Source organism: Scyliorhinus torazame, chromosome 3, assembly GCF_047496885.1.
Source record: "Scyliorhinus torazame isolate Kashiwa2021f chromosome 3, sScyTor2.1, whole genome shotgun sequence".
Lineage (NCBI taxonomy): Eukaryota > Metazoa > Chordata > Chondrichthyes > Carcharhiniformes > Scyliorhinidae > Scyliorhinus > Scyliorhinus torazame.
The window spans coordinates 241,929,900-241,950,104 of record NC_092709.1 but is presented as its reverse complement, the minus strand read 5'-3'; the positions used below and the strand labels follow the sequence as shown (position 1 = coordinate 241,950,104).

The following is a 20,205-nucleotide window of genomic DNA, read 5'->3' as shown; positions in this document are numbered from 1 at the left end:
TGCAGCAGCGAGAAAGACCCCGCTTTCAAGGACACTTTGTCATTTTGTTTTGGCCTTGGTGAGGAACTCCCCAATTTCCTCCACTGGTGAGCTCAGTTCGCTAGTGCAGAAGGACTACTCGTGGATTGGGGCAACATTTTTAAAGGCAGCAACTTCACAACCTCCCCCACGCAGACTTCCCAGGATCCTCCAGCCCCCCCTCACCCCACCTCTTATGAGCAAGGCCCCCTGGGCCTGGTCCCTAGCATGGGCAACCAGGCACCTTGGTAATTTGGCACTGCCAGCTGGCACCCTGGCATTTACTGGGTGAGTGCCAAGGTGTCCAGATGTAAGGGGGAGTACCAGGGTACCACCCTTCCCGACCGCCTGAGGGCTTCAATTCTCCAGTGAGACCCCCCCCCCCCAACCCCCTGAGGTGCCATCATGACTTTGTAAACCAGTACCAAACGGCACCTGGCCGAGGCCTCGCTGGTGAGGCCAGTGAATCCCGGTCCCCGGGTGAATTGGGCAAATTCATATTTAAATGAGCCTAATGATCACTTAATTATGCGTACCATGATCTCACCCAGCGAGAGCACGATCCAGATCGCACCGCACTGTGGGATTCAGTTGAATCTCGCGAGATGTTTTGAGTGTTGCAAATCTGGATGCAGGCCTCTCATGAGATCAACGGCCTTGTCCCGACATCAAGTTTTGCACGATGAGGCCGCTGAATCATGCCCATACACGTTTCCCACTGCGTTTTAAAAAAAATTAGGGATGTGCATACTACTGACAAGGCTTGCATTTATTGACCACCCCTGCTTTCCCTGGCAAGGTAGTAATATAACTCAGTGGTTTGCTGGTCCACTTCAGAGAAAACCATGTTCATGCGGGGATGGAGTCTTGTATAGGCCAGATCAGGATGCCAAGTATCCTTCACAGAAGATTTGTGAAACTTTTGTTTAAGACAAACCAACATCTTCATAGTCACTGTTAACAAATTCAATGCACAATCTACCCTAATGGGATTTGTCAGGATTATTCACCCAACCTCTGGACTACAAGTCAAGTAATATAAGAGAAACACTACAGTACCGGTTTGCTGCTAGCAGCTATGTAAAATTACCATCGTGCCCACCACTTACACAGAGGATATATCAACACATTTGCCCATGTTACAAATACAAGGAAAAATCATGGTTTAGTCCGATTCATTGCTGAATTGGAAGATTTCAGGTAGGGTGACAGTATCGCGTCAGTCCACTGGCTGAGGGATAGAAAAGATCAACTAGATGTCTCTCTCCTAAATTAAGTCTATTGACTCTGGCTGGAAAGTGTGTGTGTAGACAGAAGGCTAAGACAGGATAGAACATTCCTGTGATATCCTTCACTGTTAAATAAGCTGCAAGCATTCAGATTTTTTAAGTTCCAACATAAGGGAGGATCATGTCAAAGAGATAACAGAGATCTGTGTGCACCACACACTAGCAAAAAGTCAGCCAGCCAGTATCAGAGCCATAACGATCCGAGTTGGCAGACGGCAGAGGTAGCAGGGCCGGAATTCTCTGGCTATTTGCAGGTGGTGGGATTCTCTGGTCCTGCTAGCAGTGCACCCCGGCCCGAGGGTTTCCCGTCGGTGTGGGGTGGCTTCAATGGGAATTCCCATTGACAGAGGCGGCAACAAAGAACCCTGTCGCGAGCAAACGGTGCGCCGCCTCCCACTGCCGAGAAGCACGCGGCTGGGGGGTCGAAGAATCCCGCCCCAGATGTTAGAGATGGCAGGACCAGAGATATCAGGACCAGGTAGCATAGAATTAGCATAGAATTTACAGTGCAGAATCAGAGATAGTGGTGTCAGAGACAGCGGCGTCGGAGACAGCGGCAGCGGCGGCGCCGGAGTCAGTGGCGGCGGAGACAGCGCGGCATTGGAGGCAGCAGCGGCGCCGGAGGCAGCGGCGCCAGAGGCAGCGGCGCCAGAGACAGCGGTGCCAGATATGGCCATATGATCGTGGACCATATGATGATGTCATCCACATACACACGAACCCCTTCAGTGCCCTCCATCATCTGCTCCATGATTCTATGGAAGATCTCTGATGCCGAGACAATGCCAAATGGCATGCGATTATAGCAGTATCTGCGAAACGGTGTGTTGAAGGTGCAGAGCTTTCTGCTGGGCTGATCCAGCTGGATTTGCCAAAATCCATGTGACGCATCTAACTTGGTGAAAAAACGTGCGTGTGCCATCTCACTGGTGAGTTCCTCCCACTTTGGGATGGGGTAGTGTTCACGCATTATATTCTTATTGAGATCCTTGGGATCAATGCAGATGCGCAAGTCTCCCGAAGGCTTTCTAACACCTACCATCGAGCTGACCCAGTCAGTCGGTTTGGTTACCTTGGAAATGATACCCTGTTGCCGAAGATCCTTGAGCTGTGCCTTCAGGCGCTCCCTCAGTGGAGCCGGGACCCGGCGTGGTGTGTGGACCACTGGCTTGGCATCAGGTCGTAGCAGAATCTTGTATCGATATGGTAGCGTGCCCATCCCGTCGAACACATCCACTGAGCGAGGATGTCGTCAATGTCGGCCTGAAGATCCACATTGGAGGATGTCGTTGTGTAAACCCGCTGCACGAGGTTCAGCTGCTTGCAGGCATGCGCGCCAAGTAGGGATGCCCTGTCTGGCTTGACAATTTCAAAACGTAACCGTGCATGGGTGCTCCGGTTGGAGACGAGTAGATGGCAGGATCCCAGTGCCGTGATGGCATTTCCATTGTAGTCCAGGAGCTTGCAGGCTGCTGGAAGGACCGTGGGGACTTCTTCATGCGTTTGAAATCTGCCTGTGAGAGGAAGTTGGCAGAAGCACCTGTGTCCAGCTTAAACTGGATGGAGCAGTGGTTGACCTGCATCACCGTACACCATTCGTCCGCAGAATCCACAGCGAGGATGGATTGAATTTGTGATACGTTGGATGTGGCACATTCACATTTGGTAATGATGCCCACACAGTAGGCGGAGTCCAGGCATTTTTCCTCTGGATCCGTTGTGCTGCCAGGATCAAAATCCTGTAATCGCTGTTGCACACTCTGAACGCGCCATCGTCTGAATTGGGAGTGCTGGCTCCTGACTGGTGGTGCAGACCTGCACAAGGCTGAATAGTGTCCAGGCTTCCCGCAGTTTAAACATCGCCTGCCTCTTGCAGGGCAGTGTTTCTTTAAGTGGGCGTTGCCGCAGTTCGAGCATGTCATGATGCCGGCGTCCTGACTCTCCGCGCGTTGTCGCGCATGCGCAGTACAGGTGTCGGCCGCTTCGTTATCCCGTTTGCATCGCGCATGCGTGGGGCCCTGGGAAAAGCGCACAAAATGGCCGCTTTCATCAATGCTGAGGTGCTGCATCCGGGAGATGGCCTGCGCCCTCTCTGCCTCGTGGGAGGCAAGTTTCTCATTTTCAGCCGATTTGTACTGGGCACAGCAATTTTTGGCGTGCTCATGCACTGTGCATGTTTCAATCGTGACTGGCAGGGTAATGTGCTTGATTTTCAGTAGCTGCTCTCTCAGAGGATCAGAGCGAACTCCAAAAACGATTTGGTCTCTGATCATGGAGTCAGCCAATCACCAAAGTTGCAGGACAGCGCCAGCAAGCAGAGGTTAGTTCAGGAGTTGAAAGATTCATCTTTACCTTGTCGACGCTGTTTGAATATGTAGCGCTCGAATATTTCATTGGTGACCACATCACAAGGACTGTCAAACTTGTTCAGGATGGTCTGAAACTTTGTCTTGTCCTGGCCTCCGGTGAAGTGAAAAGAGTTGAAGAGTTCGATGGCTTGATCACCCGCTGTTGAGAGCAGAAGCGTGATCTTCCTTGCATCAGACGCACCTACGAGGTCTGAAGCTTCGATGTACAGCAGATACTTTTACTTGAATGTCTGCCAGTTGGCACTGAGATTGCCGGAGGTCCTGAGCTGGTGAGGAGCCTGAATCTTTTCCATGGCCGGGATACATTCGCTGGTTGTCACGGAATGGGCTGAGGTAAACCACCTAGATTAAGCAGTCTCCTGGTAACATGTCATGTTATGTACTCTGGGATAACACAGGCTGCAACTGGATGCAGCTTTAACCAAAAGATACTCCAGACCTTGAAGTTAGTTCAATCTGATTTATTGAACCAGTAGCACAGTTCTCTATGAGTTCCTCTCTGCTAATCTAAGTGTGGTTACTCTGTCAGACTGAACCAGACGAGCTCTTAGCCACATGCTGGAGGTGTGATACTGTAAATACATCCTGACTCACTCTGTAGATGTTCATCAGTGGAAAGAGGCGGAGTGTGAGTGCCTCGTGTCTTTTATATTGAGATACCACCCCTGAGTGTCCTGCCTGCTCATGTCCTGTTCTCGGTGTTCATTAGCTGCCTGTCTGTATATCATTATCTGCATGTCTGCATATCATGACTATAGCAGTGTCAGAGACAGCAGTGCCAGGTAGAACAGGTAGCCGTATCAGAGATCTATGAACACCACGCACTAGCCAACCAGTTACTATCATCAAGAGAAAGTGAGGAACTGGTAAAGTAAAATATCACCATTGCACATTGCCCTGCACATCTTCCCTTTTACACTTGCTTGTGTGTTACTGGGGAAAAATATCAGAAATTAGATGGCACCACATTTCTTTGGTGACACCAGCTGCATGTGTGTTAAGGTCCCCTTTACTGCCACAATCGCAGAGGAACTGCAGTTTCCACCGGCCCCCTACCTACACTGCTGATCCTGGCTGAATTCTTACAGCCAGAGCAATTTTACTGAATTGTGGTGTCATCAAACCATCCACACTTGAGTGTATGAGGGTATGACCTGCAGTACTTGCCACAGCAGTGCTGGCAGAGCTTTTGAAGTGAGGTGACCAAACCTATATACTTCCCTCAAACTCTTGCTTTAATTTATGCAATTAATTTTTCTGCATGCTGATCTTACTGCCCAATGTTGCCAAGGTGAAATCCATGGCAAGTGCGTCATATGGCTTCCAATTGTCATGATATCCACATCAGCATATAATGGTGCAATCACACACACACTGATGGACAGGCTGTTGGACCAACCAGCACACACAATATCGCAGCCAATCACCAGTGAGAGCACACGCACTATAAAACAGGGCGGCCATTTTGCGCGCTTTCCGAGGCCTCCCGCGTTTGTACACACCAAAAGAGGGGACGTTGACGCAGAGGGACGTGATGCGCAAGCGCGCTCTATGCAGAACCGCACTGCGCATGCATGGTGGCGCAACGAACACCATGACGTCACGACATGCGGCAACTGTGGCTCCGCCCATTTAAAGCGCCAATGTCCGGCCAAAGCGCGACAATGCCTCTGCTGTGGTAGGATGGGCCACTACGCTGCCTGCTGTCGAGCAGCTCAACCTGCCAACTCCCAACAATTCCGTCAGCCTCGCAGGGACGTGCGGGCGATTCAGCCCCCCTACACTGAGTCATATCCTGATAGCATGAAGACCAGCGATACCAAAGACAGGGAGCCCTTCCCCGTTGCGGTAATCCACAAGAACCGGATGTCCCCAAGTCGGAACCACCAGCCATTGCCAGTGCACAGCATTTATCCGGGCGATGAGTGGTGTGCCAGTGGTGTGCCACCCTAACGGTCAACCGATCACAGATCACATTTCGCCTGGACACTGGTGCCTCCGCCAATCTCCTTGCATGGTCAGCCTTCCAGACCTTGAAGGTTAAACCACCGATTCTGCCATCTCACCGTCAGCTGGTTAACTACAATGGAAATGTCATCCCGGCCACGGGGTCCTGCCAGCTCGATGTTACACACAACTCACACAAAGCCACATTATCGTTTGAAATCGTTGGATCCTCGAAGGACTCTGTTTCTCGCACAGGCGTGCAAGATCCTCCACCTCGTTCAGCGGGTACACACTCTGACTCCAGAAGGCACGTCCGATTTCACGGATGCAGACTTTAGGGAGCAGCTCCATTCGCTCCTTGCGCACAACCAGGAGGTTTTCGAGGGCATGGGCACACTGCCCTACACGAACAGAATACGGCTCAAACCGGACGCCACCCCGGTCATTCACGCACCTCGTAGGGTCCCAGCACCACTCAAAGACCGCCTCAAGCAGCAGCTGCAGGACCTGCAGGACCAAGGAGTGCTTCCCCGGGTCACAGAGCCAACGCCATGGGTCAGCTCCATGGTGTGCGTCAAGAAGCCCTCCGGCGAGCTCCGGATCTGTATCGACCCAAAAGATTTGAATCACAACATTATGAGGGAACACTACCCCATACCCAAACGAGAAGAAATCACGAGCGAGATGGCTCGGGCAAAAATATTCACCAAGCTTGATGCCTCAAAAGGCTTCTGGCAGATTCAATTGGATCAGTCCAGCAGGAAGCTGTGCACTTTCAACACTCCATTTGGCGGATACTGCTACAAAAGGATGCCATTCGGAATCATCTCGGCCTCCGAAATGTTCCATGGCATCATGGAACAGATGATGGAGGGCATCGAAGGGGTACGCGTCTACGTAGACGACGTTATCATCTGGTCCACCACACCACAGGAGCACATCAGTCGTCTCCAGCGTGTCTTTGCATGGATACGAAATCAGGGCCTGTGCCGTAACCGAGCCAAGTGCTCTTTCGGCCAGATTGAGCTAAACCTTTTGGGGGACCACATCTCCCGGTCGGGTGTGCGGCTGGATGCCGACAAAGTGGCAGCCATCACAGCCATGCAGCAGCCTTCAGTCAAGAGGGCAGTGCTGCGCTTTCTCGGGATGGTCAACTTCCTGGGGAAGTTCATTCCTAACGTTGCTTCGCACACGACTGCTCTTCGCCACCTGGTCAAAAAGACAATGAAATTCCAGTGGCTGCCCGCACACCAGAGTGAATGGGAGGAGCTCAAGGTCAAGCTCACCACCGCCCCGGTACTGCCGTTTTTCGATACCACACGGGAAACAAAGATCTCAACTGACGCCAGCCAGTCCGGCATTGGGGCGGTACTCCTGCAACGGGACGACACCGCATCATGGGCCCCGGTCGCCTATGCGTCGCGGGCCATGACCCCCACAGAACAGGGCTATGCGCAGATTGAGAAGGAGTGCCTGGCCTGTTGACTGGCATCGACAAGTTTCACGATTATGTATATGGTCTTCCGCAGTTCACTGTGGAGACCGACCATCGCCCCCTGGTCGACATCATTCAGAAGGACCTCACCGATATGACCCCTCGCCTCCAGCGCATTCTGCTCACGCTCCGGAGGTACGACTTCCAACTTGTCTACACCCCGGGGAAGTATCTCATCATCGCAGATGCTCTGTCCAGGGTGGTCAACACACCGCCCGACTCGGAGGGGTTCGTTTGTCAGGTCAACACACAAGTAGCCTTCACATCGGCCAATCTGCCGGCCACTGACGCACGTCTGGCCCACATTTGCCGTGAGACTGTGGCTGACCCCCTTCTACAGCATGTAATGCGCCACATGACTGAAGGGTGGCTCAAGGGGCAGTGCCCACAATTTTACAACGTCCGGGACTACTTGGCCGTCATTGATGGTGTCCTCTTGAAGTTGGACCGGATCGTGATCCCACACAGCATGCACTTGCTTGTCCTCGAACAACTACACAAAGGCCATCTCGGAGTTGAAAAGTGCAGGCGGAGGGCCCGAGAGGCGGTGTACTGGCCGGGCATCGGCGATGACATCGCCAACATGGTGCTCAACTGCCCCACCTGCCAAGGGTTTCAGCCGGCGCAACCCCCTGAGACACTTCAGCCCCATGAGTTGGTCACGTCCCCCTGGGCGAAGGTGGGCGTGGACCTCTTTCATGCGCTCGGCGGACTACATTATTCTTATTGACTACGTCTCAAGTTATCCGGAGGTCATACGCTTGCACTACATGACGTTATCAGCTGTCATCCGGGCATGCAAAGAAACCTTTGCTCGCCATGGAATTCCGCTCATCGTCATGTCTGACAATGGACCTTGCTTTGCGAGCCAATAATGGTCTTCCTTTGCCACTTCATACAACTTCACACACCTGACGTCCTGTCCCTTGCACCCTCAGTCGAATGGGAAGGCGGAAAAGGGCGTCCATATTGTGAAGCGGCTCCTCTGCAAGGCTACTGATGCCGGATCTGACTTCTGTTTAGCCCTGCTGGCCTATCGCTCGGCCCCACTGTCCACGGGCCTCTCGCCAGCCCAGCTGTTGATGGGTCGCACACTCAGGACCACTGTGCCATCCATTCATGTTCCTGACCCCAACCATGCTCCAGTATTGCGAAGGATGCAACAACAGCATGCTCAGCAGAAGGTGGCACATGACGCTCGGGCGACTGATCTTCCTGCCCTGGCACCTGGAGACAACGTACGCATACACCTACCGGAGGGTGGCTGGTCGGCAACTGCCGAGGTTCTCCGCCACGTGGCTCTCCACTCATTCCTGGTTCGCATGCCCAATGGCTCCATTCACCGCCGTAATCGGCGGGCCCTTCGTCTGGTTCCGTGCTCGTTACGAGATCATGCACCGATGCCACGCCCTCCTGTTGTCCCTGATGTCGACTTTTTTGCGCTTCCTGCCACTCTGCCTCTTCCTCTCTCCCCCGTGGCCAGGCCCATTCCTCAGCCGGTGGATCCTGACCCACCCTTGAGGCGGTCAACCCAAATTCATCGCCCACCTGAGAGACTTGACGTATGAGCCTGTTAGCACATTGGACTCACTGAATTGTTTTACAGTACTGTTAACGAGTTTCTTTTTTTGTCGTTTATTGTTCCAGAAGTTTTTTCTCGTCGTTTACTGATTGCATTTGTTCTGTTATTGGTACAATCTCGTTGCTTTGTTGCACCTGACACCTTCCTCTGTATATAGTTTAGCCTCATGTACATGTTGTAAATACTGCACACACATACTCAGATGCACTCAGTACACATTTCTATTTATTAGCATGTAGGCACATATTCTTGTGAAAGGGGGGGGATGTCATGATATCCACATCAGCATATCATGGTGCAATCACACACACACTGATGGACAGGCAGGTGGGCCAACCAGCACATTCATAACATCGCAGCCAATCACCAATGAGAGCACACGCACTATAAAACAGGGAACACCACAGTTCCCGCTCATTCTACCAGGAGATAGCTCACCTCAGAGTACTGAGCTCACAGCGTGCCACTCAGACATAGACCATGTGCTGAGTGCCTCACTAAGATAGTGAGAGGGCTGGGTCCACAGGTTAGCTGGTGAAGCACGTACCCAAGCCAGCAGTTAGTAGTTGTCGTTGTTAAGTCAATAAAACAGAGTTGTACCATCTACAGCCGTGTTGGATCATTTGTGCATCGGAACTCCCAACACGACACCAATCATATGCATCTAATTACAATTCGGCTTTTGCATATTTGTGGTGATGAATTGTATAATCAAGGAAATTGTGGAAGTAGCATCCGATGGTGCAGGCCCAGCACTTACTTCACTCCCTAATATTTTCCTTCCTTGCCCACCTAGATTAGTAAAGCGACAGAACCTCAGAGGAAATGTAATCCTCTGATTTTGTGTAAGTCAGAAACATGCACCTTGCTGTGTTTCTTATTCTAAATATTGTTCCCAACATCCATACGATAAGTATTTGTAAAAGGCATTAGTTCTTGTAGTACTCATTTAATGTAAACATCTCAGTGAACTCCTGCTTGGTGCTATCTTTAACATTATTACATTACATGCTCTGCAAGTACACAGAAAAGAATGTCTGTAGCAGGATCCTGTCATTTGCAAGTTACTGTCTCTCTGCTTCACATAAATGCTGCTTTTGTACATCTGGTCTCGATCAGCTCCTGATACAGGAAACCGAACAAGACACTTTGTTCCAAGAGGAAACCGCTACAACAACCTCCTGGATTAGTTTTTTTAAATGTATTTTATTCCAAATGTATATAAAAAGTTATAACACATAAACAATTCAGGAAATAAACTTCTATAGTTTATACTGGCAAGGTGGATACAGAACTGGCTAGGCCATAGAAGGCAGAGGGTAGCAATGGAGGGATGCTTTTCTAATTGGAGGGCTGTGACCAGTGGTGTTCCACAGGGATCAGTGCTGGGACCTTTGCTCTTTGTAGTATATATAAATGATTTGGAGGAAAATGTAACTGGTCTGATTAGTAAGTTTGCAGACGACACAAAGGTTGGTGGAATTGCGGATAGCGATGAGGACTGTCTGAGGATACAGCAGGATTTAGATTGTCTGGAGACTTGGGCGGAGAGATGGCAGATGGAGTTTAATCCGGACAAATGTGAGGTAATGCATTTTGGAAGGGCTAATGCAGGTAGGGAATATACAGTGAATGGTAGAACCCTCAAGAGTATTGAAAGTCAAAGAGATCTAGGAGTACAGGTCCACAGGTCATTGAAAGGGGCAACACAGGTGGAGAAGGTAGTCAAGAAGGCATACGGCATGCTTGCCTTCATTGGCCGGGGCATTGAGTATAAGAATTGGCAAGCCATGTTGCAGCTGTATAGAACCTTAGTTAGGCCACACTTGGTGTATAGTGTTCAATTCTGGTCGCCACACTACCAGAAGGATGTGGAGGCTTTAGAGAGGGTGCAGAAGAGATTTACCGGAATGTTGCCTGGTATGGAGGGCATAAGCTATGAGGAGCGATTGAATAAACTCGGTTTGTTCTCACTGGAACGAAGGAGGTTGAGGGGCGACCTGATAGAGGTATACAAAATTATGAGGGGCATAGACAGAGTGGATAGTCATAGGCTTTTCACCAGGGTAGAGGGGTCAATTACTAGGGGGCATAGGTTTAAGGTGAGAGGGGCAAGGTTTAGAGTAGATGTACGAGGCAAGTTTTTTACGCAGAGGGTAGTGGGTGCCTGGAACTCGCTACCGGAGGAGGTGGTGGAAGCAGGGACGATAGTGACGTTTAAGGGGCATCTTGACAAATATATGAATAGGATGGGAATAGAAGGATACGGACCCAGGAAGTGTAGAAGATTGTAGTTTAGTCGGGCAGTATGGTCGGCACGGGCTTGGAGGGCCGAAGGGCCTGTTCCTGTGCTGTACAGTTCTTTGTTCTTTGTTCTTTGTATACAGTTTGTACAAATTTCCCCCCCACCCTCGCACCCCCGCTCCTGGATGAGTTTGTGCACTGACAGTGGTGTGGCATCCTTCCATCATCTTCCACTGGTCTTGTTATATTTATCTCTGCATCCTCCTGAAATCCAATCATTTTCTACTTGTCTCCATGATGCAAACACTTGGCAGAAATATAGCTTTTGTAAAATTATTACAGCATACATCTTCCAAGAGCAAAAGCCTATATGTGAGGACCTGCGTGTGTATCAGTCAAACTAACTTAAAGGAGCTTTGTTCCTTCGTTGAGAAATGTTTTTTTATTAAAGGCACTTGATGCTATGATGTTAATGATCAGATTGTTTCTGAATGAATGTGCTCATTTTGCTCTTCTCTTACTCCAACCAAAAGAAGGATTTCAACATTTCGGAGCATTCTTCAAGTTTTCTAAATGTTGTCAAGTAGATATTGCAGCAGCTATATTGTAGAACCATTCAGCAACCTTTTATGTTTTAACTCGCAATAAAGTCTAGGAGTAGTATTTTACAGTCCCCTACTGCAAGCATTGTAGGGTGAGATGATCCATATAATGACTGGATTGGCCATCGTGTTGTCTGACCACCCATTCCCAACCTGTCTGAAACTTTAGGGGGGAGCGCAGCCTTGTCCTTCATCCCAAGTAAGGCCCAAAATGTTCAGGCCAGTTGGACAAGTTCAAGGATGGGGGGGGGGGGTTAATTGTAATGCTGAAATCTATATGCCAAAGTGGAGCATGTTTCAATGGGAGATCATTTGAGAAACGATGATCTCAATATCATTTTAGAGGTTTAGAGTTCATTTTATCGTAGAATTTTACAGTGCAGAAGGAGGCCATTCAGCCCATCGAGTCCGCACCGTTATATGAAAAGGGCAAGGAAAAATCAAAATTGAAGATACTGAAGTGGAAACAAGCTATATTTCAAATGGTATAAGAGACTGGACTAATTGGATTGGAATCCAAGATTATCATAAATTCATAAGTTCATACGATATAGGAGCAGAATTAGGCCATTCAGCCCATTGAGTCTGCTCCGCCATTCTATCATGGCTGATATGTTCCTCATCTGCTACCTACAATGATACAGGCCAAGAGCTGGATTGCAAAATCAGCCAGAGATCTCCTCCCGAGAACACATGACCTAGGAGCGGGAATAGGCAATTTAGCCTCCCAAGTCTAACACCCTCAATTTGATCATGGCTGATCCCATCTGGCCTCAACTCCACCGTCCTGCCCGTTCAGGTAAAAGAGTAAATGAATAATGGAATAGCTTTAAAGGGCAGATTGTTTCGGGCCAGGCTAGATACATTTCCACAAGAGGGAAAGGGAGTACATCCAAATTTGGAGCTTGCTGGATGGCTGTGAAAATTAAAGTGGAAAAGGAGACTTATAAGTAAGGTAAGGTAAGGTAGAGTTGAGAATTTAACAAAATACAAACAGTCGTTTGGTAGTATAAAACTTAAGTATTTTTGAAAAAACAGACATGCTATGAAAGCTTTTAATCTAGCACTCATCAGGGCGGCATGGTGGCACAGTGGTTAGCACCGCTGCCTCACAGTTCCAGGGACCCAGTTCAATTACGGCCTCGGGTGACTGTGTGTGTGGAATTTGTACATTCTCCCTGTGTCTGCGTGAGTTTCCTCCTGGTACTCCTGTTTCCTCCCACAGTCCAAAGATGTGCGGGTTTGGAGGATTGGCCATGCTGAATTGCCCCTTAGTGTCCAACAATTGGGTGGGGATTGTGCAGTGGGGAAGGGAGTGGGCCTGATGCGAGGTGCTCTTTGTGGTAGTCTGTGTAGAGGTATTACGGTACCTGGTAATGCTGGAACACTATTGGTAGATATTGTATGCTTCCTATTGGTCAAGCTGTATGGTAGCTCCGCCCTGCTAGGCGGGGTATAAGAGCCCGTGCCACACCAGCAGCCTTCATTCTGTACCTGAGCTGCTGGGGGAATCATCTAGCTTATTAAATCCTTCAGTTGGACTACAACCTCGCTTTAGTGGTCATTGATCGTGCATCAATTTAATAAGCTAGATTTAAAAGGATGGAGCTCCGAATCAAGCCGGAGTGTCTGCAACTCAGCCCCCATGCGGCGAACTCAGCGGCAATCTTCAAGCACTGGCTGGTGTGTTTTACAGGATATCTCGGGACGGCCGAAAACACACCCACGGGAGAACAGAAAATGTAAGTCCTGCACTCCAGGGTGAGCCTGGAGATTTACGCCCTCATCGAGGAAGCGGAAGACTTTGATGCAGCAATAGAGCTGCTAAAAGAACATTATATTCGCCCGGTAAACCAGGTCTCCGCCCGACATCTGCTAGCAACGAGGCGACAAATCCTTGGGGAATCGTTGGAAGAATTTTACCGTGCACTCCTGGTGTTGGGGAGAAACTGCAGCTGCCCGCAAGTTTCGGCGAGCGACCACACACAACTCTTGGTTCGGGACGCTTTCGTGGCAGGTGTGCTGTCTTCCCAAATCTGCCAGCGATTGCTGGAAAAAGACATTCTAGGTCTCAAGGAGGCACGGGCCCTTGCAGGCGCCCTGGATGTGGCCTCCAGAAACGTCTGCACTTACGTTCTCGACCGCACGGCAGCCCCCTGGGCAGCGTGGAACCCCTCCGCAGCCGACCCCGAGACATCCCTCATCCCCTCACAAGCTTGTGCTGCAAGGCAGCTTGGCAACCTCGGGAGGCCCTGCTGCTACTTTTGCGGGCAGGCCAAGCACCCCTGCCAGCGCTGCCCGGCCCGCGCATCCACTTGCAAGGGATGCTGTAAAATGGGCCATTTCGTGGTGGTATGCCAGGTCCGTACGGTTGCCGCGGTCTCCGGTGGCGAATGCGGACCGCCACCACAAAGCTCTCCACGGTCCCCGTGCGGCCAGCGGGCGCCACCATCTTCCTACTCCAGGGCCACGTGTGGACCCTGGGCGCTGCCATCTTGTCCCGCAGACGCCATATTAGATGGATGGGCGCCGCCATTTTGTGCAGCCCCAGCCATGTGCGACCAATGGGAGCCACCATCTTGGACGGACCCCCAGGACCCCAGCTCGGCTGACCACACACTGCCCGAAGAGAACACTCAACTGCTGCAATTAGCCTCGGTGACTCTGGATCAGTTCCGGCCTCGAATACTCTCAACTGCTACAACGACTGTATTTATCAACGGGCACGAGACGTCCTGCCTAATCGACTCTGGGAGCACGGAGAGCTTCATACACCCTGACACGGTAAGGCGCTGTTCTCTCCTCGTCCACCCGGTTAATCAAAAAATCTCCCAGGCCTCCGGTTCCCACTCAGTAGAGATAAAGGGGTTTTGTGTAGCAAACCTCACAGTCCAGGGAAGGGAGTTTAAAAATCACCGGCTCTACGTCCTTCCCCACCTCTGCGCGGCCACACTCCTGGGTTTAGACTGCCAGTGTAATATCCAAAGTCTAACTTTCAAATTCGGCGGCCCTATACCCCCTCACTGTCTGCGGACTCGCGACCCTTAAGGTCGACCCGCCTTCCCTGTTTGCGCACCTCACCCCGGATTGCAAACCCGCCGCCACCAGGAGCAGTCGGTACAGTGCCCAGGATCGGATCTTTATTAGGTCAGAGCTCCAAAGGCTACTCAGGGAAGGAGTCATTGAAGCTAGCAACAGTCCCTGGAGAGCTCAAGTAGTGGTGGTAAAGACCGGGGAGAAGCATAGGATGGTCATCGACTACAGTCAGACCATCAACAGGTTCACGCAGCTGGACACGTACCCTCTCCCCTGCATATCCAACTTGGTAAACAGGATCGCGCATTACAAGGTCTTCTCCACGGTGGATCTTAAGTCCGCCTACCACCAGCTCCCCATCCGCACTAGAGACCGCAAATACACTGCCTTCGAGGCAGATGGGCGGCTTTATCACTTCTTAAGGAAAAGCTGTGTCACCAACGGGGCCTCGGTCTTCCAGCGCGAGATGGACCGAATGGTTGACCGGTACGGTTTACGGGCAACATTCCCGTATCTCGATAATGTCACTATCTGCAGCCACGACCAGCAGGACTCACGACACCAGCCTCCGAAAATTCCTCCAGACCTCAAAGATCCTTAACCTTACATGCAACAAGGATAAATGCATGTTTAGCACCGACCGCCTAGCCATCCTCGGCTAGGTAGTGTGAAATAGAGTTATAGGCCCCGACCCTGAGCTCATGCACCCACTTATAGAGTCCCCCCTCCCTCACTGCTCCAAGGCCCTGAAGCGCTGCCTAGGCCTTTTCAGTTACTACGCCCAGTGGGTCACCAACTATGCGGACAAGGCCCGTTCCCTGATCCAATCCACAGCTTTTCCCCTGTTGATAGAGGCCCGCCAGGCCTTCAGCCGCATCAAAACGGACATTGCAAAGGCCACGATGCACGCCATCAACGAGTCCCTCCCCTTCCAGGTCGAGAGCGATGCGTCCGACGTAGCTCTGGCGGCCACTCTCAACCAAGCGGGCAGACCCGTGGCCTTCTTCTCCCATACCGTCCATGCTTCCGAAACCGCCACTCCTCAGTTGAAAAGGAGGCCCAGGCCATAGTAGAAGCTGTGCGGCATTGGAGGCATTACCTGGCCGGCAGGAGATTCACTCTCCTCACTGACCAACGATCGGTTGCTTTCATGTTCGATAATGCACAGCGGCTCAAGATTAAAAAATGACAAGATCTCGCGGTGGAGGATCGAACTCTCCACCTACAACTACGAGATCTTGATTCGTCCCTGGCAGCTGAACGAGCCTCCTGATGCCCTGTCCCGCGGCACATGTGCCACCGCACAAGTGGACCGCCCCCGAGCCCTCCACGAGGACCTCTGCCACCCGGGGGTCACTCGCTTTTTCAATTTCATCAAGACCCGCAACCTGCCCTACTCCATCGAGGAGGTCAGGACTGCCACCAGGGACTGCCAAATCTGCGCAGAATGCAAACCGCACTTCTACCGGCCAGAGAGAGCGCACCTGATAAAGGCTTCCCGTCCCTTTGAACGCCTCAGCATGGACTTCAAAGGCCCCCTCCCCTCCACCGACTGCAACACGTACTTCCTGAACGTGATTGACGAGTACTCCCGGTTCCCATTCGCCATCCACTGCCCCGACATGACCGCCACCACCGTCATCAAGGCCCTCCATAGCATCTTTGCACTGTTCAGGTTCCCCGCTTACATATATAGTGATAGGGTGTCCTCCTTTATGAGCAACGAACTGCGTCAATTCCTGCTCAGCAAGGGCATCGCCTCGAGCAGGACGACCAGTTACAACCCCCGGGATAACAGACAGGTATGCATACAGGGAGAACGGAATGGTCTGGAAGACCGTCCGATTGGCTCTACGGTCCAGGAACCTCCCAGTCTCCCGCTGGCAAGAAGTCCTCCCAGATGTCCTCCACTCCATCCGGTCACTACGTTTTACAGCCATCAATTAGACACCTCACGAACGTCTCCTTGTCTTCCCTTGGAAGTCCTCCTCTGGGACCTCGCTCTCGACCTGGCTGGCAGCACCCTGACCCATCCTGCTCCGAAAACACGTGCGGGCGCACAAGTCGGACCCGTTGGTCGTGAGGGTCCATCTGCTCCATGCTAACCCCCAGTACACCTAAGTGGTGTACCCCGACGGCCGACAAGATACGCTCTCCCTACGAGACCTGGCGCCCGCCGGAACTCCACACACATTCCAGCCACCAGTCCCACCCTCCCCTCCACCACAGCACCTTACAGGAGGATCGGTCCTTCCGTCTTGGCCCCCCCACCCACCGACGCCCCCCGCAGGCGCTCCCTTCCCAGGTCAGCCGTTTTCCCCACCAGCGCCGTCTAGGGGTGACAAAGCTGCCATGAAGATCGAAGGCACGCTACCGGAATCACAGACGCCCGAGCCTCCATCGGAGTCACCACCGAGGCTCCGACGATCACAGAGGACGACCAGGGCCCCCGATCGACTGATTACTTCATTTTAACTGTAATCTGTAAATGTAAACCACCAAATGTACATAGCTACTAGACTTGTAAATAGTTACTAAACACTATACGGAGGTATTACGGTACCTCCATAACTAATTATACCATGTTGTTATGTTTTGTAGTTTCTGGCCACCACCCCCGCCGGACTTCTTTTTAACAGGGGGTGAATGTGGTATTATAGGTATTACGGTACCTGAGAGGCTAAAGCACTATTGGTAGAACCTGTATGCATACTAGTGGCTAGAGTGTATAATAGCTCCGCCCTGATAGGCGGGGTATAAGAACCCGTGCCGCCCCAGCAGCCCTCATGCTGTACCTGAGCTGCTGGGGGAAACATCTAGCTTATTAAAGCCTTCAGTTGGGCTACAACCTCGCTTAAGTGGTCATCGATCGTGCATCATTCTTTCAGACGGTTGTTGCAGACTCAATGGGCCGAATGGCCTCCTTCTGCACTGTAGGGATTCTATTCTATGATAGCTCACAAGAATGTTCCAAAAGTAACGCGGGAACAGTAATTTATACTGCGTGAGAAAGGCATGAGATGGGTAAGTGCTGGGTTGGAAAGGTCATGGGGGAAGGAGTGCCCAGAGGTTGGGTGGCGTGGTCTCAGACCCCGGTGGAGGAGTGGGTTTCCAATCGGAAGAAGGAGGTGCTTCTCCCTTTCCCGTCTGAGGCCCAAGCAGGGCCTGTCTTTTATGCGCAAAGTGAATTTGAAATCATAGATCATAGAATTTACAGTGCAGAAGGAGGCCATTTGGCCCATCGAGTCTGCACCGGCTCGAGGAAAGAGCACCCTACCCAAGGTCCACACCTCCACCCTATCCCCATAACCCAGCAACCCCACCCAACACTAAGGGCAATTTTGGACACTAAGGACAATTTAGCAGGGCCAATCCACCTAACCTGCACATCTTTGGACTGTGGGAGGAAACTGCAGCACCCGGAGGAAACCCACGCACACACGGGGAGGATGTGCAGACTCCACACAGACAGTGACCCAAGCCAGGAATCGAACCTGGGACCCTGGAGCTGTGAAGCAATTGTGCTAACCACAATGCTACCGTGCTGCCCTCAGAGCCACACAACTCATTCTATTCACTGCCGTGTTAAATTCTGCAAAATTGCCAGTTGGGCAAAGTGCCCCACAATTATGTTGCTGATATAAGAAAATCGTTGCATTATTTCTTGCTGATTCTCTAGATTATAAGAAATGCTTTCATTGTAGTGATGCTCTTTTTTAACACAAATGATTTAGGTTGGAATTATGCAATATGCTTATAAAGTCAAACATGAAATCAGTCTCAACGAGTACAAAACAACAGAAGCTCTTGTGGAAGCTGCTAAAAAGATAGAGCGGTACAGTGGAAATCAGACAATGACAGCTCTTGGAATTAACTATGCCAGGTTAGTAATACTTGGAATACAGAATTATTGGTTCTATTATACATAATTGTTAATGAAATGGAGTGACGACTGTATAAACGTGGCTGTATTTTTCAGAGGGAGTGCGTTTCTACACAATTTTGTTTTGCTATAAGGTTCCTATTTCTCTGGTTTAGTCTGGTGCATCATATGTAGTCAAAAGAAAAGGAGGTTGATTAGCTCGGTTGGCTGGACTGCTGGTTCATGATGCAGAGCAACGCCAACAGCGTGGGTTCAATTCCTGTACTGGCTGAGGTTACTCATGAAGGCCCTGCCTTCTCAAACTTGACCCTCACCTGAGATGAGGTGATCCTCAGGTTAAATCACCACCTGTCCATGGGAGAGCAATCTCTGGGCTGCGGTGACATTTTAGTCAAAAGAATAAGATGACGATAAGTTCCTGTGTGCTACAAATAGAGTAATTTAAATTACAGTAGCTTAGATTTTGTCTTCAGTGAGCGTTAACATGTTATTCTACTTAGAAAATCTGTCCACTTGCTGTATTTTCTATTAAGCCAGTAACGAGTTTGGGTGTATTGTTTACCATGCATGGGATGACCGTGGATTCTCTTTCGGTCCTTCTCGTTTTGTATTTGAGATGTAGGGGGGAGGTTTGGGCTTGTATGGTGATGGAGATGCTGGTTGCGGGTTGCTATTGTATTTGTTATTGTTGGTTATCTTTTGTTGTGTGTATATCTGATGAAAAAGTGGAAAATGAGGAAAATAAAAATATTTTAAAAAAACATTCCATTGCTTTGTGGGAAGTGGACTCCTCCCACTGACCTTTTCTACCAGCACTCTCATTGCAGTGTCAAAAAGCAAGGGGCAATTGACGTATCTGCTTCTCCTGTCAGCTCCTTCTAACTTTCATCTCTCCCAATATATTCACAATAAAGCCTCTTAGAGTGGTGCAAGTTGACATTGTGACCAGTACAGCGAATGTTGGGTTCCATTTGGAAACATTCTGACAGAAGTCATACTCTGGTGATTCCAGGATTGTAAATCTTGTCAGTCGAATCCAACTACTCTCCAAATTTCACATTATCCTTTTTAAGTTCATTTCTTATTTTTTATATTGTGGATAGCAATGCCTTGCAGTGATACTGGAATTTTTGGAAAAACAAAAATCTGGCAAGGCTATTTTCTCCACAGCTGGGATCTGAATATAAAGCACTTTGCTTAAATGTTCCTTCTTAAAGTTTCATTGAGATTTGCAGGTCCCTTCACTATTGTCAATGACGGTGCTCTAAACTTTCAGTTTTAAGGATTTGCTATTTTGTAACTGTAGAATCCGCACAGAAAGGAGACAAAAACTGTGTTTATTAACATACGTAAACTAGACTACTACGCTCCCCGACGGGTCCCGACCCCCCCCCCTCAACCCCCCAACCCGGACGACTTTCACTTAGGTCAAGGTTTGTATCCTGCACAGGCTCCCCTCGTTAATGGAAAACCCTGCCCCATTACCGGGGAAGTTCGTACTCTGGAGAGGTCACCTGATGGTCCATACCCCTTGCCCTCCTTGGGGATTGTAACAGTAAATATATTGTTTAGCATTTGTAGAATAAATTCCCATGAATATTCATCAAGTAGTTGCTTCAGTACCTCAGGCCAAACAAGAATTAAGAATTTTACTGAGCCAAATTCTAAGACTTTTCCCTTGTCTGTACGTACCAACTCATGTGACACAATCCCTTTTACCTTCAAATGCCGAGTATTACG

At 50.3% G+C, this 20,205-nt stretch overlaps 1 protein-coding gene across 1 annotated transcript in view; it reads left to right on the top strand.

The window, feature by feature from the left end:
- Positions 1-20,205, top strand: part of itga1 (integrin, alpha 1) — a 370,921-nt gene that overhangs the window by 155,017 nt on the left and 195,699 nt on the right. The window contains exon 7 of the mRNA XM_072497065.1: positions 18,317-18,465. Coding sequence (XP_072353166.1) covers positions 18,317-18,465 — 149 coding nt within the window. The remainder of the gene's footprint in view (positions 1-18,316; positions 18,466-20,205) is intronic.